Source organism: Rana temporaria, chromosome 4 (assembly GCF_905171775.1).
Source record: "Rana temporaria chromosome 4, aRanTem1.1, whole genome shotgun sequence".
Classification (NCBI taxonomy): Eukaryota; Metazoa; Chordata; class Amphibia; order Anura; family Ranidae; genus Rana; species Rana temporaria.
In genome coordinates, this window is record NC_053492.1 from 451,233,160 (window position 1) to 451,258,046 (window position 24,887).

The 24,887-nt window shown below is 46.6% G+C and overlaps 1 protein-coding gene across 2 annotated transcripts in view; it reads left to right on the forward strand.

Annotated features, from left to right (window-relative positions):
• Positions 1 to 2,811: 2,811 nt before the first annotated feature.
• TTC7A (tetratricopeptide repeat domain 7A) overlaps positions 2,812 to 24,887 on the forward strand; it is a 489,583-nt gene continuing 467,507 nt past the window's right edge. For both annotated transcript variants that reach the window (XM_040351571.1, XM_040351572.1), the window contains exon 1: positions 2,812 to 3,066. In XM_040351571.1, coding sequence (XP_040207505.1) covers positions 2,937 to 3,066 — 130 coding nt within the window. In that variant the 5' untranslated portion in view covers positions 2,812 to 2,936. The remainder of the gene's footprint in view (positions 3,067 to 24,887) is intronic.

Sequence of the window (24,887 nt, forward strand, 5' to 3'; positions counted from 1 at the left end):
CACATTATGCAAAAAAATTGGGCTAACTTTACTTTTTCATTTTTTCAAAATTCATGAAAGTAAATTTTTCCCAAAATTTTGCTTTTAAAACACCGCGGCACAAATACCGTGTGACATAAAATATTGCAACAATCACCATTTTATTCTCTAGATTCTCTTCTAAAAAAAGATATATAATGTTTGGGGGTTCTAAGTAATTTTCTAGCCAAAAATACGGATTTTAACTTGTAAACACCAAATGTCATAAATAGGCTTAGGCATATAGGGCTAGATTCACAAAGGAGATACGACGGCGTATCTCTGAGTTGCGCCGTCGTATCTATGTGCCTGATTCGTAGAATCAGTTACGCATAGATTTCTATTAGATCCGACCGGCGTAAGTCTCTTACGCCGTCGGATCGTAACTGCATATTTACACTGGCCGCTAGGGGCGTGTACGCTGATTTACGCCTAGAAATATGTAAATCAGCTAGATACGCGAATTCACGAACGTACGCCCGGCTGAAGCAGTACAGATACGCAGTTTACTTTAGGCTTTTCCCGGTTTAAAGTTACCCCTGCTATATGGTGGCATACATGCGGCGTACCAATGTTAAGTATGAACGTCGTTCCCGCGTCAAATTTTGAATATTTTAAGTCATTTGCGTAAGTCGTCCATGAATGGGGCTGGACGTCATTTACGTTCACGTCAAAACCAATACGTCCTTGCGGCGTATTTGGAGCATTACACACTGGGATATGTCCACGGAACCGCGCATGCGCCGTTCGTTCAAAATGTCAATCACGTCGGGTCATGGTTATTTTACATAACACACGCCCCCCTGTTCCAAATTTGAATTAGGCGGGCTTACGCCGGCCTATTTACGCTACGCCGCCGCAACTTACGGAGCAAGTGCTTTGAGAATACAGCACTTGCCCATCTAAGTTGCGGAGGCGTAGCGTAAATCGGATATGTTAAGCCCGCGCAAAGATACGCAGATCTATGAGAATCTGGCCCATAGTGTGTATATATAAATATATTTCATTAACCACTTGCCGCCCGCCAATGACATATTGATGTCGGCAAAGTGGTTGTAGAATCCTGACTGGACGTCATATGACGTCCTCAGGATTCTGAGCCGCTGCGCGCCCACGGGGGCGCGCATCGCGGCGATCGTTGTTGCAGGGTGTCAGTCTGACACCCCGCAACACCGATCAAGGTAAAGAGTCTCTCACGGAGACTCTTTACCACGTGATCAGCTGTGTCCAATCACGGCTGATCACGATGTAAATAGGAAAAGCCGGTAATCGGCTTTTCCTCACTCGCGTCTGTCAGACACAAAAAATGGATGCCAATCAGTGCCGCATTGGATGCCAATCAGTGCCCACAATGGGCATCACTGATTGGCAGGCATTGTTTGGTACTGATTGGCATCCATTAGTACAACACATACGATAGTGCCCATCTATGCCCATCCGTGCCACCTATCAGTGCCCATTCATGCGCCTATCAGTGTTCATCCGTGCCGCCTATCTGTGCCCAGCCGTGCCACCTATCTGTGCCCAGCCGTGCCGCCTATCCGTGCCCATCCGTGCTGCCTATCCAAGGCCATCCATGCCGCCTATCAGTGCCCATCCGTGCCGCATATTAGTGCCCATCAATGCCACCACATCGGTGCCCATCAGTGCCACATTATCAGTGCCCGTCAGTGCAGTACCATCAGTGCCCATCAGTGAAGGAGAAAACGTACTTATTTACAATGTTTTATAACAGAAACAAAGAAAAAACGTTTTTTTTCTAAATTTTTGGTCATTTTTTTATTTTTTTTTGCAGAAAATAAATATCCCAGAGGTGATCAAATACCACCAAAAGAAAGCTCCATTTGTGGGTACAAAATGATAAAAATTTACTTTGGGTACAGTGTAGCATGACCGCGCAATTGTCATTCAAAGTGCAACAGCGCTGAAAGCTAAAAATTGGTCTGGGCGGGAAGGTGTATATGTGCCCGGGATGGAAGTGGTTAATAAAAATAGGACAGTATACTGATTGTTAGCATTATTATAAATATATATATTTAGTACAGTATATATATAATTTAGTATAGTAATATATATATATACAGGGCTTTTTTTCAGGGGGAACTTGGGGGAACTCAGTTCCACCACCTCTGGCTCGGACCCTTTGGTGCCTGCTCACCACAATCACTTGTAAACACAGAAGTCTGGTTTCTGTGTTTATAAGTGACAGCTCTGCACTCTGTGTGTAACCCTCCTGAACTCTGCACACTGTATGTAATGCAATCCTGGTATTTAATGCCCCTTTAAGACCCTTCTACTGTTTGTGAAATCTGAATGGGGTCGTGGTTGAGTTCCTGCACCTATTTTCTGAGAAAAAAAGCTCTGTGTATATATATATATATATATATATATATATATATATATATATATATATATACTGTAGAGAGAGAGAGAGATCTCTATATATATCTACAGTATATAAAATATATATATATAGATCTCTGTATATATACACACATATTATCTATCTATCTATATATACGATATATATATATTTTCTATGTAATGGTAACAATCAGTATATCCTGTCCTATTAGTAATGAGATGAGTGTTGTTGGGTATATAAGGAGATATCAGTGTAGGTGATCGGATCACCGTTGACCTGTCATTGATCTGGCAGTGCCCTCACCTGCCTGGCACCGATCACACAAGGTGCTGGCCAAAAAAAAAATGACCAATCATCCAATCAGCGCCCGGCTCCGTCCGTCGGCGGCCAATCAGCGCGCGGCCCCCGGAAATGGGGGCGGAGGAAGCAGCTGCAGGCTCAGGCTGAGAGTTGTTGAGCGATCCGCAGACGGGGTGCAGGCAGAGCCGCTGCTGGAGAGTCCGGGGCCCCTTCTGTGTGCAATCCAGGGGCCCCTCCGTCCCTGTGACAGGTCATGGCTTCCAGGCTGTCCCAGTCCCACCTGAAGCTGGAGGCAGAGATAGAGCGCTGCAGGGCAGAGTGTCAGTGGGAGAAGATCCTGAGCCTGAGCAAGCAGCTGGCCCCCAGGGGCCCCGACAGTACCGGTAGGTGATCCCCCATCCCCCTCTCTCCAATCCCTGCACTGATCACACCCATCAGTATCAGGCAGCTGAGGGCTGGGCTCAAGGTGAGCTGCACACCCAGGCAGGTGACTTGGCACTGATAACACTGTGTACTGATGTGGAGGGCAGGAAGTGGCAGGGTGAGGGGCCCCGGGGCCCTAAGATCACACGACTTCCTGAACATGATTGGTGGCGGTTATCTGGGTGCACTGAGGCGTCACATGGGTTTCCTGCAATCTTCATCTGTGTTATGGGGGAACCCCGGGGGATGGGGGACACAGAGGAGAACATGCATACAACGGCCTTGAGAAAATTTGCTTTACATCAGAGTCCCCCGTCACATCAGAGTCCCCCCGTCACATCAGAGTCCCCCTTTACATCAGAGTCCCGTCCCCCCGTCACATCAGAGTCCCCCTTTACATCAGAGTCCCGTCCCCCCGTCACATCAGAGTGCCCCTTTACATCAGAGTCCCGTCCCCCCGTCACATCAGAGTCCCGTCACATCAGAGTCCCGTCACATCAGAGTCCCGTCACATCAGAGTCCCCCTTTACATCAGAGGTCCCACTATCACATCAGAGTCCCCCTTTACATCAGAGGTCCTACTATCACATCAGAATCCCCTTTACATCAGAGTCCTCCTATCACATCAGAGGTCCCACTATCACATCAGGGTCCCCCTTTACATCAGAGTCCTCCTATCACATCAGAGGTCCCACTATCACATCGGAGTCCTCCTTTACATTAGAGGTCCCCCCATCACATTAGAAGTCCCACCGTCACATCAGAGTCCCCCATTACATCAGAGGTCCCACTATCACATCAGTGTCCCCCTTTACATCAGAGTCCCGTCCCCCCCGTCATATCAGAGTCCCCCTCATCACATCAAAGTCCCGTCCCCCTGTCACATCAGAGTCCCCCTTTACATCAGAGTCCCGTCCCCCCGTCACATCAGAGTGCCCCTTTACATCAGAGTCCCGTCCCCCCGTCACATCAGAGTCCCGTCACATCAGAGTCCCGTCACATCAGAGTCCCGTCACATCAGAGTCCCCCTTTACATCAGAGGTCCCACTATCACATCAGAGTCCCCCTTTACATCAGAGGTCCTACTATCACATCAGAATCCCCTTTACATCAGAGTCCTCCTATCACATCAGAGGTCCCACTATCACATCAGGGTCCCCCTTTACATCAGAGTCCTCCTATCACATCAGAGGTCCCACTATCACATCGGAGTCCTCCTTTACATTAGAGGTCCCCCCATCACATTAGAAGTCCCACCGTCACATCAGAGTCCCCCATTACATCAGAGGTCCCACTATCACATCAGTGTCCCCCTTTACATCAGAGTCCCGTCCCCCCCGTCATATCAGAGTCCCCCTCATCACATCAAAGTCCCGTCCCCCTGTCACATCAGAGGTCCCCTTTTATATCAGAAGTCCCACTATCACATCAGAGTCCCCCTTTACATCAGAGGTTCCACCATCACATCAGAGGTCCCACTATCACATCAGAGTCCCCCTTTACATCAGAGGTCCCACTATCACATCAGAGTCCCCCTTTACATCAGAGTCCCCCTTTACATTAGAGGTCCCTCCATCACATCAGAGTCCCCCTTTACATCATAAGTCCCAGCGTCACATCATCAGAGTCCCCCTTTACATCAGAGGTCCCACTATCACATCACAGTCCCCCTTTACATCAGAGGTCCCACTATCACATCACAGTCCCCCTTTACATCAGAGGTCCCCCATCACATCAGAGTCCCCCTTTACATCAGAAGTCCCACCGTCACATCTGAGTCCCCCTTCACATCAGAGTCCCCTATGAGGTCAGAGTATTTTTACTAAAATTCATATCAGAGTGCAGATGTAAAATCTGATACTTTTTTTTTTTTTACGTTTGACTTAGAGCCCATTCACACCTCCGCGACAAAACGCCCGACGCCGGACGCTTCTGCCGCTAGAGGGGAGAATTCCCATTGCTGTCTATGGAGATGGTTCACATCTCATAGACGCCGTACGCCTGTCGCCTGAAAAAAAGTCCCGGACCCTTTTTTTCAGGCGGCATTGGCGTTCGGCCATACAAAGCAATGGGAAGGCTTTGTTAAAAAAAAAAAAAAAAAGTTACACACTCGCGGCAAAATACGCCGCGTACGCGGCGTATCTTGTCACAGAGGTGTGAATGCAGCCTTAGAAGAGAGGTAGGGGTAATGTTTTTTCAGAATCATCCCTAGGTGTATGCAGCACTGAGAACTAAGTGATCAAACACCACCGAACGTTCGGTTCTCAGAGCACGGGAGCAGAGAGTGGTGACTGTCAGTTACTGTCTTTCCCCCTCCCCCCCCCACTGGAGCGCTGGGCTGTGGAGGGGGCGGAGCAGCTACTTCAGGCTCACTGAGAGGCTGAGAGGCTGAGCCAGGTGCCGGTCCAGGCATGTGGGCGGGTCCTGACTTCATTGTCCAAGCTTGGACTGGCTCTGTGACATCAGCAGACAGAGGGATTCAGCCCGCTGTCTGCTGAACATGGGTCACAGGAGTGCAGAATAAACTACACTCCTATGATCCCCAGGAGAAGTACAACTAAACAAGCTTTGGCTGTACTTCTCCTTTAAAGAAGAACTTCCCTCCCATGCCTCTTTTCCGTGCCGTCATCTTGCATGGTCCAGCATGTGCACAAAGGTGCTCCCCAAATATCTGTCAGAAATTAGCTGCCCATCTGCACTCACATGGGGGTAGGATAGGGGGCGGTGCCAGGGTGTTTGCGTAGGACAAACGGCGTCATTTCTAGTGCATGTAGACCAAATAGGAGGAAGAAGAAAACATCCAGGGGTTATGTGAGATCATACAAAGCAGTGAGAGGACGAAACGTTTTGGAGGGCTCACTGGCTTGGGTTAGGCTGCTCACAACAGACAAGGATACCCCCTAGTGGGTTACCAACAAAAGGAAAAAAAAAACATGCACTAATAGAAAGAGAACCAGACCAAAGAATAAAAGAGTCCATCGGCTGGATTCAGATACATTGGCGTATCTGTCCGCCCGGCGAAACGTATCTGAGATAAGTTATGCGTGAGTTCTTTATTCAGAAAGAACTTGCGCCCTTAGTTACGGCGGCGTAACGTATGTGTTTTGCGGCGTAAGGCCGCGTAATTCAAATGGGGATGTAGAGGGCGTGTTTTATTTAAATGTGTCTTGACCCTGCGTTTTTTACGTTTTTTTGGAACGGCACATGCGCCGTCCGTAAAATATCCCAGTGTGCATTGCTCTAAATGACGTCGCAAGGACGTCATTGGTTTCGACTTGAACGTAAATGATGTCCAGCCGTATTCGCGAACGACTTACGCAAACGATGTAAAAAATTCAAAACTCGGCGCGGGAACGGCGGCCATACTTAACATTGGCTACCCCTCCTATAGCAGGGGTAACTATACGCCGGAAAAAGCCGAACGCAAACGACGTAAAAAAAAAGCGCCGGGCGGTCGTTCGTTTCTGAATCGGCGTAAATACTGATTAGCATATTCCTCGCGTAAAAATACGAAAGCGCCACCTAGCGGCCAGCCAGAAAATGCAGCCTAAGATCCGACGGTGTAAGACACTTACACCTGGCGGATCTTAGGGATATCTATGCGTAACTGATTCTATGAATCAGGCGCATTAATACGACCGACCGCACTCAGAGATATGACGGCGTATCAGGAGATACGCCGTCGTATCTCTTTCTGAATTGGGCCCCATATTCATTTATTGGTTTACGAACAGGCAACGCGTTTCAGGGGCCGGAAGAAACGCCCCCTTTCTCAGGGCTTCAGTTAAGCACTTCCCATCCTTAATCGGTTTAGAAACGGCCTATGGTTGAAGTGGTTATACCAGGATCATGGTTTAGGCTGCAACTATCATCCCAGTATCTTTTTTTTTTTTAGTTGGCGATTTCCTACAAAGTAAAAGTAATCCTAACAGCTATACAGCCTCTGGATTACTGTTACAGGCAGCATAAGGGGTCCCGCCTCCCACTGCTGCCTTTACCGGACTCTCCCGTCCAATCAGGGATGTGGGCCTGGCAGCCATTGTGGATAAAAATCACTGGGGTGGATTCAGCAAGCAATTACGCCTGCGTATCCGTAGATACGCAGCGTAATTGCTAAGTAGCGCCGGCGTTTCGACTTTCTGTATTCAGAAAGCTTGATACGCCGACTGTAGCCTAAGATACAACTGGCATAAGTCTCTTATGCCGTCGTATCTTAGGCTGCATTCTGACGCTGGCCGCTAGGTGGCGTTCCCGTAGTTGTCAGCGTAGAGTATGCAAATTGCATACTAACGCCGATTCTCAAACGTACACGCGCCCGGCGGTCGTGTTTTACGTCGTTTGCATTCGTCGCTTTCGTCGTAAGGCTGCTCCTGCTATTAGGAGGCGCAGCCAATGGTAAGTATAGACGTCGTTCCCGCGTCGCGATTTTAGAAATTTACGTTGTTTGCGTAAGTGGATCATGAATGGCGTGGGACGCCATTTACCGCAATGCACGTCGGTAAATTTTCCCGACGGAGCATGCACACTACGTTCGGCGCGGGAACGCGCCTAATTTAAATGATCCACGCCCCTTACGGGATCATTTAAATTACGCGCGCTTACGCCGGCCACTTTTACGAAACGCCGCCGCAAATTACGGAGCAAATGCTTCGTGAATGAAGCGTAGCTCAAGTAATTTACGGAGGCTTAGCGTAAAAACGGTACGCTGCGCCGCCGTAGCAGTGCGCGCCCCTACCTGAATATACCCCATTGATTTTGTTTTTTAAAACTGTTTTTTTTTTTTAGCAAATTTATTAAAATAAATCTATGCTTTTTAGTAACATTCTATGTAAAGCTAGTTTTCTATTTAAGATACAATAATAATTCAGTTTCTTCAGCATGAAATGGAGCTTAGTTATGTAGAATGAGGTTGTAAATTCTGCAATATTTACTTTTTTGGTAAACTTATTTGATGAATCCAAGCTGAGATAACATGCACTGCATTGATGCATTCACACAATTCCACAGTAAAACAGAGTTCAGGATTATTCCTTTAAAATCCCATCGTTTTGCAAATGTACACTACAAACTGTATGATTGAATCGGTTCTGATATCGCTGTTTTACTAACCCGGCAGCTTATTATTCTAAATAGGAAAACTTCATTTTGTTTGCAAATATTAAGGACCAGTTCTCCCCATAGAAACGCAGTCCGGGTGCGTTCCAGATGCTTTTCTGCATGCGCGTTTTGGATGTGTTTTGGACGCGTTCCAGTGCGGTTTTATGCATTTCTGGTCCATTTTTGATGCAGACCAGTGCATTCCCCCCCCCCTTTTTTTTCTTAACCACTTCCATTCCAGGCACTTACGCACCTTCCCGCCCAGGCCAATTTTCAGCTTTCAGCACTGTCGCACTTTGAATGGCAATTGCGCGGTCATGCTACACTGTACCCAAACAAAATTGGCGTCCTTTTTCCCCCACAAATAGAGCTTTCTTTTGGTGGTATTTGATCACCTCTGCGATTTTTTTTTTTGCGCAACTAAAAAAAGACTGAAAATTTTGAAAAAAAATTAAGTTTTTATTTTTTTCTGTTATTTTTTTGTAAATAAGTACGTTTTCTCTTTCAATTACGGGCACTGATGGGCACCAATGAGATGCCACTGATGGACATCGATGAGGTAGTACTGATGGGCACTGATTGGCGGCGCTGGTATGCGGCACTGATGGGCACTCATAGACGGCACTGATGGGCACTCATAGGCGGCACTGATGGGCACTCATAGGCGGCACTGATGGGCACTCATGGGCGGCACTGATGGGCACTCATAGGCAGCACAGATGGGCACTCATGGGCGGCACTTATGGGTGGCACTGATGGGTACTTATGGGTGGCACAGATGGGCACTGATAGGTGGGAACTGATGGACACTGTGGGGTGGCACTGATGGACACTGTGGAGTGGCACTGATGGATCCATGTTGCCAGTCGGTGCCCATTTGTGGGCACTTATTGGCATCTTTTTTTTTTACTGCCCTTTTTTTACTGACATTTTTTTGTCCCTTTTTTTGCCCTTCCCTGGTGCTGGTGGTCCAGGGTGGGCTTCCCTGGTGGTCCAGTGTGGCGATCCGAGGGGGGCTGCGCTGATAAACAATCAGCGCGAACCCCCCTGTCAGGAGAGCCGCCGATCGGCTCTCCTGTACTTGCGTCTGTCAGACGCGAGTGAGGAAGAGCCATCAACGGCTCTTCCTGTTTACATCGTGATCAGCCGTGATTGGACACGGCTGATCACGTGGTAAAGAGCCTCCGCCGGAGGCTCTTTACTGAGATCGGAGATGCAGGGTGTCAGACTGACACCCCGCATCACCGATCGCCCCCACGGGCACGCGCCGGCATGAAATCCTGCAAGGAGGTCAATAGACGTCCAGTCAGGATTTCAGAACCACTTCCCGGACGTCAATCTGTTATTGACCGGGCGGGAAGTGGTTAACCATAAATAAGGACACGTGTGTTCCAGTGCGTTTTTGATGCGTTTTACAGCGTTCACGTGCAGGAAAACGCAGCATGTTCTACATTTTTTTCTGGAACTGGAACGCACTGGTGTGAACTTTGCCATTGAAAGCCATAAACCCTACTTTCCATGCATTTTTGATGCAGAAAAAATAAAAAATCGCACTGGACTGCATGTGATGTGAACTGGCCCTAAAGATCCGAACTACCAGCAAGAATACGTCCTTACTTTTAACCACTTAAGGACCCCTTCACACCGATATACGTCGGCAGAATGGCACGGCTGGGCACATCCACGTACCTGTACGTGGCCCTTTAAGCCCAGCCGTGGGGTCGCGCGCGTGTGCACGCGACCCGGTCCAAAGCTCCGTGACCGCAGCCGCGGGAGCCGATCGCCGCTGAAGAACGGGGAGAGGTGTGTGTAAACACAGCTTCCCCGTTCTTCACAGTGGCGGCTTCATTGATCGTGTGTTCCCTAATATAGGGAAACGCGATCAATGACGTCACACGTCCAGCCCCGCCCCCCTACAGTTAGAAAAACATGTGAGGTCACACATTACCCCTACAGCGCCCCCCAGTGGTTAACTCCTAAACTGCAATTGTCATTATCACAGTAAACAATGCATTTTTATAGCATTTTTTAGCTGTGAAAATGACAATTGTCCCAAAAATGTGTCAAAATTGTCCGAAGTGTCCACCATAATGTCGCAGTCACGAAAAAAAATCGCTGATCGCCACCATTAGTAGTAAAACATTTTTTTTTTTTTTTTATAAAAATGCAATAAAACTATCCCCTATTTTCTAAACGCTAAAAATTTTGCGCAAACCAATCGATAAACGCTTATTGCGATTTTTTTAGGTAGAAGAATACGTTTCGGCCTAATCTGAGGGAAAAAAAATTTTTTATATATTTTTTGGGGATATTTATTATAGCAAAGAGTAAAAAATATTGAATTTTTTTCGAAATTGTCGCTCTATTTTTGTTTAAAGCGCAAAAAGTAAAAACCGCAGAGGTGATCAAATACCACCAAAAAAAAGCTCTATTTGTGGGGAAAAAAGGATGCCAATTTTGTTTGGGAGCCACGTCGCACGACCGCTCAATTGTCTTTAACAGTGACGCAGTGCCGAATCGCAAAAACTGGCCTGCCTAAAGTTCCGGGTCTTAAGTGGTTAAAGAGCGCCTGTCATGTCAGATCCATCATGGCAGCACCTGTTAGCGGGCATCTACTCACCTGCTGCGGGGAAACCTGCATTCAATTCGCATTGGTGTGAACCCGGCCTTAATAAAATAAATAATGGAATTAACCACTTCAGCCCCGGGAAGAATTGGCTGCCCAATGACAGGGCTATTTTTTGCGATTCGGCACTCCGTCGATTTAACTGACAATTGCGTGGTCGTGCGACGTGGCTCCCAAACAAAATTGGCGTCCTTTTTTTCCCACAAATAGAGCTTTCTTTTGGTGGTATTTGATCACCTCTGCGGTTTTTATTTTTTGCTCTATAAACAAAATCAGAGCGACAATTTTGAAAAGAAAACAATATTTTTCACTTTTTGCTATAATAAATAATCAAAAAATATATAAAACATTTTTTATTTCCTCAGTTTAGGCCGATACTTATTCTTCTACCTATTTTTGGTAAAAAAAAAAAAATATTGCAATAAGCGTTTATTGATTGGTTTGCACAAAATTTATAGTGTCTACAAAATAGGGGGTAGTTTTATAGCATTTTTATTAATCATTTTTTTTTTTTTACTAGTAATGGCGGCGATCAGTGATTTTTTATCATGACTGCGACATTATGGCGGACACATCGGACACTTTTGACGCTATTTTGGGACCATTGTCATTCATACAGCGATCAGTGCTATAAAAATGCTCTGATTACTGTGTAAATGACACTGGCAGGGAAGGGGTTAACACTAGGGGGCAAGGAAGGGGTTAAGTGTGTCCTAGGGAGTGATTCTAACTGTGTGGGGGCTGGGCTACCAGTGGCACGACAGTGATCACTGATCCCGATAACAGGGAGCAGTAGATCACTGTCCTGTCACTAGGCAGAACAGGGAAATTCCTTGTTTACATAGGCATCGCCCCGTTCTGCAGCTCTGTGACACAATCGCGGGACACTGGCGGACAGGTACGTTGCTTTGCCTGCCCGTGCCACTCTGCCGACGTATATCTACGTGGTTAAACAAAAAATGAACACGCAAATCGGAACGCGCCCGTAGGTCCCGCCAGCATATGTAATTGGTCATTGCACCACGTGTAAGATATCGCCACAAACTTCAGAGCGAGAGCAATACATCTAGACCAGACCTCCTCTCTAAGTCTATACTGGTGACCTGTAATGGCTTTTACTGTGTTGCCCATGGAGATTTTTGGGTACTGTAGTTTGCAGCCGAATCTGTGTAGGGAAGGTGTGTATATATATATATGTGTGTGTGTGTATATATATATATACCTATAGAGTGTTATTTATAGGCGTATATGAACTTATACAGAACTATGTGTGTATATATATATATATTAGAGGTCGACCGTAAGGGGTTTTTCTCTGGCCGATGCCGATATTTAGAAATCAGGGCGGCCGATATATAGTGCCGATTTTTTTATTTTTTTTGGTGCCACTGGATGGCACTAATTGGCACTGGAAGATGGCACTAGCAGAAGGCACTGATTGGCAGGTGGAACTTATTGGCACTGGCAGGTTTCACTGGATGGCACTGAAAGATGGTACTAGCAGATGGCACTGATTGGCAGGTGGCACTTATTGGCACTGGCAGGTGGCACTAATTGACACTGGCAGGTGGCACTGGTTGGCACTGGCAGATGGTACTGGCAGGTGGCACTAACAGGTGACACTGGCAAGTGGCACTGGTTGGCACTGACTGGCAGGTGGCACTAATTGGCACTGGCAGGTGGCACTGGATGGCAATAGTTAGCACTGGCAGATGGCACTGGTTGGCATTGGCAGGTGGCACTGATGGCTTTAGTTGGCACTGGTAGGTGGCACTGGATGGCACTGGCAGGTGTCACTGGATGAAAGGTGGCACTAATTGGCACTGGATGGTGGCACTGGTATTGGCACTGGCAGGTGGCACTGGATGGAAGGTGACACTAATTGGCACTGGATGGTGGCACTGGTATTGGCACTGGCAGGTGGCATTGGCAGATGGCACTGAATGGAAGGTGGCACTGGCAGGTGGCATTGGCAGATGGCAAGTGGCACTAATTGGCACTGTCAGGTGGCACTGGTGCAAAAATGGTGTCACCCCCCTCAGTACAGACCCCCTCTCCCTCCAGTATAGACACCCGCCCCTCCTCAGTACAGACCCCCCGTGCCCCCCGTAGTACAGACATCAGAAAACGGTGTGTGTCCCACGAGCGCGGGCCCCTCCTCCTCTGTGGGTGTAAACAGAGAGGAGGGCCGCCGCGCTGGGTGTACCAAGATGGCCGCGGCTCCGGAGCTAGGTCGAAGCCGCGGCCTTTCTTGATGCTGTGACCGCAGCTTCGGCCTAGCTCTGGAGCCGTGCCGATGACGTAGACACATGCTGATACAGGGGATATCTCATCAGGATGCAGGTTCAGGAGGTATCCTTATTATAGGCTTGTCTGTAATACAAAGTGCTCTGTAAGGTTTACAAACACTTACCAGCTTAACTCTCCTGATCCAGCCATTAGTTTTGCTACTTAAAACGGTAGAAAACCTCACCTATTTTTATTTTATTTTTTTAAACCTTGCAAGGTAAAGGCATAATGTGCTAGTATGTAGAGCTGCACGATTTTGGTCAAAATGAGAGTCACAATTTTTTTTTTGCTTAGAATACAGATCACGATTCTCGCGGCGTAAAATCTTTCAAATTTTACACAAAAAAAAAATTGAGCTAACTTTACTGGTTATTTTTTTATTTTATTTTTTATTAATTAAAGTAATATTTTCCCCAAAAATTGCTTTTGAAAAACCGCTGCGCAAATACAGTGTGACCAAAAATATGGAGAAGAATACGTATCGGCCTAAACTGAGGAAAATATTTATATATATATATATATATATATATATATATATATATATATATATATATATATATACCGGTATATATCAGGGGTTGACAAATTTGCTTGGAATCTAGGAGCCAGCTAAAAAAGTTAGGAGCCAGAAAACGCGCCCCGTCGCGACGAGCTTGCGCGCAGAAGCAAACACATACGTGAGCAGCGACCGCATATGTAAACGGTGTTCAAACCACACATGTAAGGTATCGCCGCGATTGGTAGAGCGAGAGCAATAATTCTAGCCCTAGTCCTCCTCTGTAACTCAAAACATGCAACCTGTAGAGTTTTTTAAACGTCGCCTATGGAGATTTTAAAGGGTAAAAGTTTGACGCCATTCCACGAGCGGACGTAATTTTGAAGCGTGACATGTTGGGTATCAATTTACTCAGTGTAACATTATCTTTCATACTATTAAAAAAAATGGGGATAATTTTACTGTTGTCTTATTTTTTAATTAAAAAAAGTGTAATTTTTTCCCCAAAAAAGTGCGCTTGCAAGACCGCTGCTCAAATACGGCATGACAGAAAGTATTGCAACGATCGCCATTTTATTCTCTAGGGTGTTAGGATAAAAAATATATATAATGTTTGGGGGTTCTAATTAGAGGGAAGAAGATGGCAGTGAAAATAGTGAAAAATTACATTAGAATTGCTGTTTAACTTGTAATGCTTAACTTGTAATACCCAACGGCCACCACCAGATGGCGCCAGCTCACATCTGGTGGTAATAACCTGTAATACCAACGGCTCACCACCAGATGGTGCCAGCTCACAAAAAAAAAAAAAAAAAAAATTTTTTTTTTTTTTGCCCCCCCTTCCAAGCCAAGTCGCCAGGACCCTATTTCTAGTCGCCATGGCGACCTGGCGCCCGGGATTTGTTGACCCCTGAATTATATATATATATATATATATATATATATACATTTTTTTGGGGTATATTTATTATAGCAAAAAGTAAAAAATATAGAATTTTTTTCAAAATTGTCGCTCTTTTTGTTTATAGCGCAAAAATGAAAAACCGCAGAGGTGATCAAATACCACCAAAAGATAGCTCTATTTGTGGGAAAGAAAGGACGTCAATTTTGTTTGGGAGCCACGTCGCACGACCGTACAATTGTCAGTTAAAGCGACGCAGTGCCGAATCGCAAAAAGGGGCCTGGTCCTTTAGCAACAATTTGGTCAAGTGCCGGTTCACACAGGGGCAACACGACTTCCAGTGCGACTTCAAGTTGCCTCCAGGACAGGCGACTTTACCAGTGGCCAATCAAACAATAATCAGCTCTGTGGGAGGGAGGGAAGGGTTTGCCTGAGAACTATTTTCTCTTCCTGTAAAGTTGCTTCAGTTAAGATGTGATCCGACTTTGGAGGCGACTTCTATTGAAGTTGCATTGAAGTAGTACAGGAACCTTTTCTGAAGTCGGAGCGACATCAGTAGTGTACAGTAAGACGGCTCTCATTCACTTCAATGGAATTTCTTATGTCCAGCGACTTGGGGCGACACAAGTTGGATCCCAAGTTGCTGTAGTGTGAACCGGCACTCAAAGCGGAGGTTCACCCAAATAACATCTATATAAGACCAAATTCTTTATACTTCTAACATTTTTTTTTTAGGCTTTACATACCTTATTATGGCTATTTTCAATCCGGTTTCCGGGTACTCACTCCCGCGGGAGTAGGCGTTTCTATCCTGAGCCGCAATGTAATCTGGGAGTTCGCCCAGATGAGTGATGTCCTTCAGAAAAAGTTCCCTCCGGCGGATAAGGCCCCCCCCCCCTGTATTGCGTAGGCGCGTCACGAGTGTCACAGAGTTTCCGAAAGTAGCCGAGCATGTAGAGCTGCGAATCGGCTCTATACGGCGCCTGCGCAGTCAGCTCTACACGGCTCCTAGTCAGTGCGCAGGCGCCGTGTAGAGCTAACTCGCGGCTCTACATGTTTGGCTTCTTTCGGAAACTCAGTGACTCTCATGAAGCGCCTACGCAATACGGGGGGGGGGGGCCTTATCCGCCGGGGGGGAACTTTCAGGGGAGAAATGCCTGACCGTCTGTTCATACAATGTATGAACAGAAGATCAGTAATTTCCCCATGTCAGTCCACCCCCCTTCAACACCCAGGGAACATACTTAACCCCTTCCCCGCCCCCTAGTGTTAACCCCTTCACTGCCAGTGGCATTTTTATAGTAATCAATGCATTTTTATAGCACTGATCGCTTTAAAAATGCCAATGGTCCCAAAAATGTGTCAAAAGTGTCCGAAGTGTCACAGTACCGAAAAAAAATCGCTGATCGCCGCCATTACTAGTAAAAAAAAAATATTAATAAAAATGCCATAAAACTACCCCCTATTTTGTAGACACTATAACTTTTGCGCAAACCAATCAATAAACGCTTATTGCGATTTTTTTTTTTTTACGAAAAATAGGTAGAAGAATACGTATCGGCCTAAACTGAGGAAAAAAATAGTTTTTTTATATATTTTTGGGGGATATTTATTATGGTAAAAAGTAAAAAATATTAATTTTTTTTTCAAAATTGTCGCTCTATTTTTGTTTATAGTGTAAAAACTAAAAACCGCAGAGGTGATCAAATACCACCAAAAGAAAGCTCTGTTTGTGGGTAAAAAAGGACGTCAATTTTGTTTGGGAGCCACGTCGCACGACCGCGCAATTGTCAGTTAAAGCGATGCAGTGCCGAATCGCAAAAAGTGCTCTGGTCTTTGACCAGCAATATGGTCCAGGGCTTAAGTGGTTAAAAGCGTTCAATCCGTCTTGATGTGGATCTCTTGTTAGAAGCTGCCCAGGGTGAAGTTAGCCGTATCTTCCCTTACACACGCCTAGCAGAGTTTTGCATAATAACTGGAGTTCTTGGTTTGCATATATTGCAATACATATCCAAGGTGGCCAACTGTGTCAAATGCCTTGTTTCCACTGCACGGAACGGTTCGGGTCAGTAAGAATGGAGCGGTTTAGAATGGACCGGTCTATTCTCGTGAGCGTTTCCACTGCAAATCGGACCGTCGGGGACCATTCAGGATTTAGAAAAAATGCCTAGCACGTCCACCAATCAGTGGAATGTATTGCATCTCCTCCCCTAATGGAACCGTTTCATTTCCTATGGCCCCACATCTGAAGCAGGACCCAGAATGGTCCGGTACGGTTCGGTTTAATGGCACACTTTCGTAGTGGAAACACCCAAAATAGCGTACCGAACCGAACCGTACCGAACCGATCCACTCAGTGGAAACGAGGCAAAAGTGTCCTCTGTCCTCTGTCTGTTCTACCAGCAAAACGCACAATTCTCGTACATAGCAGGCGTGTGACTCAATTGGGCTTTTAAAGCGGAGTTCCGGGCATAATTTTTTATTTTTTTTTGCCAGCTAAAAATAAATCACATTAAATAGTCCCTAAAACATATTAATAGCTCCCCAATCGTTCCAGAAATCATTGCAAACACTTGCCTTATATCCTCCAGACCATGTAGTGGCCGTATCCATCATATGTGTGGGCATGTGAAGCCCAGTTCCTTTTTCTTCCTGGTTTTCAGGGAGAGGTGCATGCTGGGCGATTTTTAGGTACAGTAATGCCCAGAGACTCCTGGGAAATGAGTGTCATCATTTCCCAGGAGGCAATGGGGTCTTAGGACAGGAAGTTGAACCACCTAAAGCCAGGAACTAGGCAGATTACGAATACTGCCTAGTAACAGCCAGATAGAAGAGAGTAAAAAACATTTTTTTTTTTTTAGGGTGGAACTCCAATGGGAGTAATAATCAACATGAATACATTCTGGACATGACACTGGATCATTTTCTTCAAAAGAGCTCTACCTTTTATTATTACAGCTAAAGTCCAAATACATTTTGCAGTGGATCCCCCACCCCTCATCCTGCACTGCAAGGGTTAAAACACTTCTTAATCACTTAAGGACTGGAAGATTATCCACCTTAAAGGAGTTGTAAAGGATTCTTTTTTTTCACCTTAACCACTTAAGACCCGGACCTTTAGGCAGGTAAAGGACCTGGCCAGTTTTTGCGATTCGGCACTGCGTCGCTTTAACTGACAAATGCACGGTCGTGCGACGTGGCTCCCAAACAAAATTGGCGTCCTTTTTTTCCCACAAATAGAGCTTTCTTTTGGTGGTATTTGATCACCTCTGCGGTTTTTATTTTTTGCGCTATAAACAAAAATAGAGCGACAATTTTGCTATAATAAATATCCCCAAAAAATATATAATTTTTCTTTCCCCTCAGTTTAGGCCGATATGTATTCTTCTACCTACTTTTGGTAAAAAAAAATCGCAATAAGCGTTTATCGATTGGTTTGCGCAAAATTTATAGCGTTTACAAAATAGGGGATAGTTTTATTGCATTTTTATTAATTATTATTTTTTTACTTCTAGTGGCGGCGATCAGCGTTTTTTTTCGTGACTGCGTCATTATGGCGGACACATCGGACAATTTTGACAAATTTTTGGGACCATTGTCATTTTCACAGCAAAAAATGCATTGCATTGTTTACTGTGAAAATGACAATTGCAGTTTGGGAGTTAACAAACTAGGGGGCGCTTAAGGGGTTAAGTGTGACCTCATCTGTGTTTCTAACTGTAGGGGAGCGGGGCTGGACGTGTGACGTCATTGAATGTGTTTCCCTAGATTGGGGAACACACGATCAATGACAGCACCACAGTGAAGAACGGGGAAGCTGTGTTTACACACAGCTCTCCCCGTTCTTCAGCTCCAGGGACCGATCGCGGGACTCCAGCGGCGATCGGGTCCCGCGGCCGCGGTGCTTCGGACTGGGCACTTAAAGGGGACGTACAGGTACGTGCTTGTGCCCAGCCGTGCCATTCTGCCGGCGTATATATGCAGGATGCGGTCCTTAAAGCGGTGTTTCACCCTAAAAAACAACTTTCTAGCATCTCATTCAGCATAGTAGCGCGAGCTACAGTTTGCCTTTATATATTTTTTGGCGCCGTACTCACTGTTAAATCGTGTAGTAAAATTTCAGACTCCCCGCGGCGAATGGGCGTTCCTATTCAGAGGACTCGTGATTAACGGCCGGCTATGGCGCGTCACGCTTCACGAAAATAGCCGGAGTAGGTCTCGGCTCTTCCCGGCGCTATACGGCGCCTGCGCACAGAAATCGGAGCTGACTGCGCAGGCGCCGTGAAGAGCAAACACCTATTTTGGCTATTTCCGTGAAGCGTGACGCGCCATAGCCGGCCGTCAATCACGAGCCCTCTGCATAGGAACACCCATTCCCCTGAAACTTTACTACGCGATTACACAGTGAGTACGGCGCCAAAAAAATATATAAAAGCATACTGTAGCTCGCGCTACTATGCTGAATGAGATGCTAGAAAAAAAAATATTTTTTTAGGGAGAACCCCCGCTTTAAGTGGTTAATGCATTCTATGCATTAAGGTAAAAAAAACATCAGATGATGATCCCCCCGAGCCCCCTTTTTACTTACCTGACCCTTCGAAAGTCCCGCGCTCGCCCCTGTCATCCTCCTCGAGTCGAAGCCCGGCCGTTGATTGGCTGCAGTGGATGGATTGAAAGCAGCGCAGCCATTGGCATTGAAAAATCGGTGCTCCCCGGCCGTAGGTCCCCCGGACAACAAACTTTGCACTTTTGTAGAGGAAGAGTGGGGCTACATGTGTGCCAGGGGAGCTAAGGCCCGTCGGTACCGTGTCCCCAAAGTCCGGGAGATCAGGCGCAGAAAGGTGACTCGAGTGTAAGCCGAGGGGGGCATTTTCAGCACAAAAAAATGTGCTGAAAAACTCGGCTTATACTCGAATATATACAGTATATTTTTATTTTACAAAGATGAACTTATGTTTTAATTCTTTTATTACTGCCCCAAATTCGGATTCGCAATGATGCCTGTACCGTAGCTCTCTGCATTTGTAAGGTAATCCTATTGCCTATGGATAGAAGTTGTGTTCTCTTTAGGGTTGTCCCGATACCGATACTAGTATCGGTATCGGGACCGATTCCGGGTATTTGCGGGAGTACTTGTACTCCCGCAAATGCCCCCGATGCCTCATCCGATACTCGCCCCCCGCCGCCGCCGCCGCTGCTACGCCACATCCCCACTGCCGCTTGGTTAATACGGGCGGGGAACATTACAGCTTTCATTTGAATAGCTGTAGTGTTTCCCGCCGCGTATAGACACTCCCCCTTGCTCGGGTGAACTGTCCAATCCCGAGCAAGGGGGAGTGTCTATACGCAGCGCGGCACGAAACACTACAGCTATTCAAATGAAAGCTGTAATGTTCCCCGCGCGTATTAACCAAGCGGCGGCGCGGCAGCATGTAGGTAAGGGGGACATGGCTGCATATATGGGGGGACATGGCTGGATATGGGGGGGACATGGCTGCATCTGTGGGGAGACATGGCTGCATCTGTGGGGAGACATGGCTGCATTTGTGGGGGGACATGGCTGCATTTGTGGGGGGACATGGCTGCATTTGTGGGGGGACATGGCTGCATTTGGGGACACATTTTAAAAAAAAGTATCGGTATTCGGTATCGGCCAGTACTTGAAAAAAAGTATCGGTACTTGTACTCGGTCCTAAAAAAGTGGTATCGGGATAACCCTAGTTCTCTTATTTCCCCATTCATATCCCAGTATGGGGAGAGACATGGCTGCAAATGGGAGACATGGCTGGATATGGGGTGAGACATGGCTGCATATGGGGGGACATGGCTGGATATGGGGGTAGACATGGCTGGATATGGGGGTAGACATGGCTGGATATGGGGGGACATGGCTGCATATGGAGAGACATGGCTGGATATGGGGGGGACATGGCTGGATATGGGGGGAAATATACAAGAACAAGTCTCCTGCGCTCTGATATTTTGTAGGGAGTGCTATGGGGTGGTGCGGTTCAATTAAAAGTTATCATCTAGAGTCTTGCAGCCCTCCTCAGAATCGTGGGTATTCATGAAACTATAAAAGAGAAGAAAGAGAGCGGAGGGCGCACCGACCTCGTGTGATACTGATAAAAAATATTTATTCCAATAATAAAATCAATGGTTATACTCACAAAATTGGAGTTAAAAACAGGCTTTAAAAGTGAGTACAGCAGATGTCCAGCACCGTCAGTGGAACACGAATAATCGTTTGAACCAATCAGTAGATGTAAAAGCTGACGCGTTTCGGGGGCGTACCCCTTTCCTCAGAGCTAACGTGGTCTGCAGTGCTCCCTCGCCGTGGTGATTATGGGGCTATATATAGCCCCATAATCACCACGGCGAGGGAGCACTGCAGACCACGTTAGCTCTGAGGAAAGGGGTACGCCCCCGAAACGCGTCAGCTTTTACATCTACTGATTGGTTCAAACGATTATTCGTGTTCCACTGACGGTGCTGGACATCTGCTGTACTCACTTTTAAAGCCTGTTTTTAACTCCAATTTTGTGAGTATAACCATTGATTTTATTATTGGAATAAATATTTTTTATCAGTATCACACGAGGTCGGTGCGCCCTCCGCTCTCTTTCTTCTGGATATGGGGGGGACATGGCTGCATATGGGGGGACATGGCTGCATATGGGGGGACATGGCTGGATATGGGGGAGACATGACTGGATATGGGGGGGACATGGCTGGATATGGGGGAGACATGACTGGATATGGGGGGGACATGGCTGGATATGGGGGGGACATGGCTGGATATGGGGGGACATGGCTGCATATATGGGGGGGGACATGGCTGCATATATGGGGGGACATGGCTGCACATACGGGGGGACATGGCTGCATATATGGGGGGGACATGGCTGCATATATGGGGGGACATGGCTACATCTGTGGGGAGACATGGCTGCATTTGTGGGGGGACATGGCTACATCTGTGGGGAGACATGGCTGCATTTGTGGGGGGACATGGCTGCATTTGGGGACACATTTAAAAAAAAAGGATCGGTATTCGGTATCGGCGAGTACTTGAAAAAAAGTATTGGTACTCGTACTCGGTCCTAAAAAAGTGGTATCGGGACAACCCTAGTTCTCTTATTTCCCCTTCATATCCCAGTAGCTCAGTTGTAGTCTCTGTGGAAATGTTGAGTAGAATAATGGAGATTTCCAGCCGTCTCGCAGTGTAAACCTTTCTTAGTCATTTTCTTCTATGTCACGTTACAGTTTTTTTTTATCCCTGTGAGGAAGCAAAGTTTTTTTTTAGGGAGAAGGAAAAGCAGACGCGGCTCAATCACGGGTTTCACATTTCTAGGCTGCAGGCGGACAGGGAAGTGGCGTGGAAACATTTTGTGCACATTTCATGTACAGAGCAGTAATAACAGTCTAATGAATGAACACTCAGGGCTGTGGGGTGGTGATTCATGGCTCAGGCAGTCATGGGAAAACTCAACGACTTGACCGGCTAAAAGCCAAGGGAACCTGCACTGAGTGGACTGGCATGGAGATCGGGAAGACCCGTCTGGTGGGATTTTGAAAGACGCCATTTCTCAATGGATAGCGATATTTCATGTACGATCGATGCGCCATAATATGGGAACAGGAGTTCAATTATACTTTGAACTTTTATTGTTGACACAAGAAGTAATCACTTTATGGCTCTAAAAGCCCCGCCTTGCTGCCAGGTGTGAGGTTGTGTTCCTCTCCTTGTGGTTTATTTGTACGTGTTAAAGTGGTTGTAAACCCCCCCCCCCCCCCCAAAAAAAAAACCCTGCAAGACAAAGGCATAATGAGCTACTAGCTCATTATGTATTACCTCAGATCGAAGCCCCCACAGCGGTCCTCGTCCCCCCTTCCGGCTGCCGACATCTCTGTCGGGGCTTACTTCCGGGTATCACGGTTTCGGCGTTGTGATTGGCCGGAGCCGCAATGACGTCACTCCCGCGCATGTGCATTGGAGCTGCCGGTAACGGCACGTCTAACTGAAGCAACGGCAGTCCCCTCCCCCTACAGTTAGAATCACTCAATAGGGAACATATTAACCCCTTCAGCGCCCCCTAGTGTTAACCCCTTCCTTGCCAGTCACATTTACACAGTAACCAGTGCAGTTTCTGATCTCACCCCAGGTCGGCAGGTGGCAGCAGTGGAGTCAAGGATTGGGTTGCTTTTGCCCAGCAGCCTATCAAGAGGGTTTGGCCTTGTTGTGTATGCTGGGAGAGAGTATTTATGGGGCAGACGCCATCTTCCTGGGTCTTCTCCTCGTGTGGCGCCAACCTTTGGGGTAGCCACTTCACACCGCCCGGGCAAATGGCCTTCCGGGCTGGGGTGCACGTGCATGCAAGGATCCTGGCTTCGGGACCACGTTGGCCCGGAGTAATTGATCTGCCGCTTGGGGACTCAGTAATCGACTGGGAGGTCCTGGGCTGTCCATCCAGTTGGAGGAGGCTGTACGGTGGAGAGTCTGCCTGAGGAGTACCAAGAGAGACTGGTGTTCCGATAGGGGCCTTACCATCCATCGGGGACCAGGGGAACCGGACACTGCAAGGCTGGATGTTGACCGCCTGTAAGTCGGTACCCTAATTCAAAACTACCTGAAGGAGATCCAGGTGCCAATTCTGCTAAGCAGGATTATCTCCGCTGTTCAATTATCGGGAGGGTCTGTGGCAGAGACTTTTTCCTAATGTTCGAGTGACATTCTGGCTGCCAGGCTGGTGAGAGAGGCCTGTCCAGGTGCACTATACCCGCTCTGGCTGGAGTGGTGAAAGAGACATTACACGTGAGAGCAGGACTGTTTCCCTATTACTGCCGCGCCCGCGACCCGGTCCGAAGCTCGGTGACCGCGGCCGCGGGACCCGCGGACCCAATCACCGCTGGAGTCACACGATCGGTCCCCGGAGCTGAAGAACGGGGAGAGGTGTGTGTAAAGACAGCTTCCACGTTCTTCACTGTGGCGCTGTCATTGATTGTGTGTTCCCTGATATAGGGAAGCACGATCAATGACGTCACACGTCCAGCCCCGCCCCCCTACAGTTAGAAACACATATGAGGTCACACTTAACCCCTTCACCGCCCCCTAGTGGTTTACTCCTAAACTGCAATTGTCATTTTTCACAGTAAACAATGCATTTTTATAGCATTTTTTGCTGTGAAAATGACAATGGTCCCAAAAATGTGTCAAAATTGTCCGATGTGTCCACCATAATGTCGCGGTCACTAAAAAAATCGCTGATCGCCACCATTAGTAGAAAAAAAAAATATTAATAAAAATGCAATAAAACTATCCCCTATTTTGTAAACACTATACATTTTGCGCAAACCAATCGATAAACGCTTATTGCGATTTTTTTTTTTTTTACCAAAAATAGGTAGAAGAATACATATCGACCTAAACTGAGGAAAAAAAAAAGATTTATATATTTTTGGGGGATATTTATTATAGCAAAAAGGAAAAAATATTGAATTTTTTCCAAAATTTCGCTCTATTTTTGTTTATAGCGCAAAAAATAAAAACCGCAGAAAGCTCTATTTGTGGGAAAAGAAGGTCACCAATTTTGTTTGGGAACCACGTCGCACGACCGCGCAATTGTCAGTTAAAGCGACGTAGTGCCGAATCGCAAAAACTGTCCGGATCCTTTACCTGCATTTTGGTCCGGGTCTTAAGTAGTTAAACAGACCTCTTATGTTTCACCTTTGAGAACCTTAATCTCCATCTCTGCAGCTTTAAAGCGGAGCTCCACCCTCAAATCTAACTCTACATCAGGACTTTAAAAAAAATATCATTACAGAGTAACAACATTTTATTTTTACATGCCTTAAAACGGGTGTTGCTAGGCAGAATTGCTAATCTGCCTTCTTCCTGCACCGCGGTCCTTGTGCTTTCTAGCCTACACGCACAGACCCCTGGGAATGTAGTGTCATAATTTCCCAGGAGTCTGTGCGCTCCTAAGTGCCGAAAAATCGCGTGATTTCGGTACAGCATGCACATCTCGCCGGGAACAGTAAAAAAAAAAATGTACTGGGCTTCAATTGCCCACACCGAGGATGGGCATGGCCACATTGTACTGCCCAGCAAACAAGGCAAGTTTTTAATTAATTTAAAGATCGATGGGGTATATTTGATTCAGTGTAATGTGATCTTGAGGAACATAATATTTAAATAGCCCAAAAAAAAAATGTGACCAGAACCCCGCTTTAAGTCTCGTACACACGAACGAATATTTTCCGACAACAATTGTGTGATGGATGTGTTTTATCGGATAATCCGACCGTCTGTATGCTCCATCGAACAATTGTTGTCGGAATTTCCGACAACAAATGTTGGATGATCATGCTC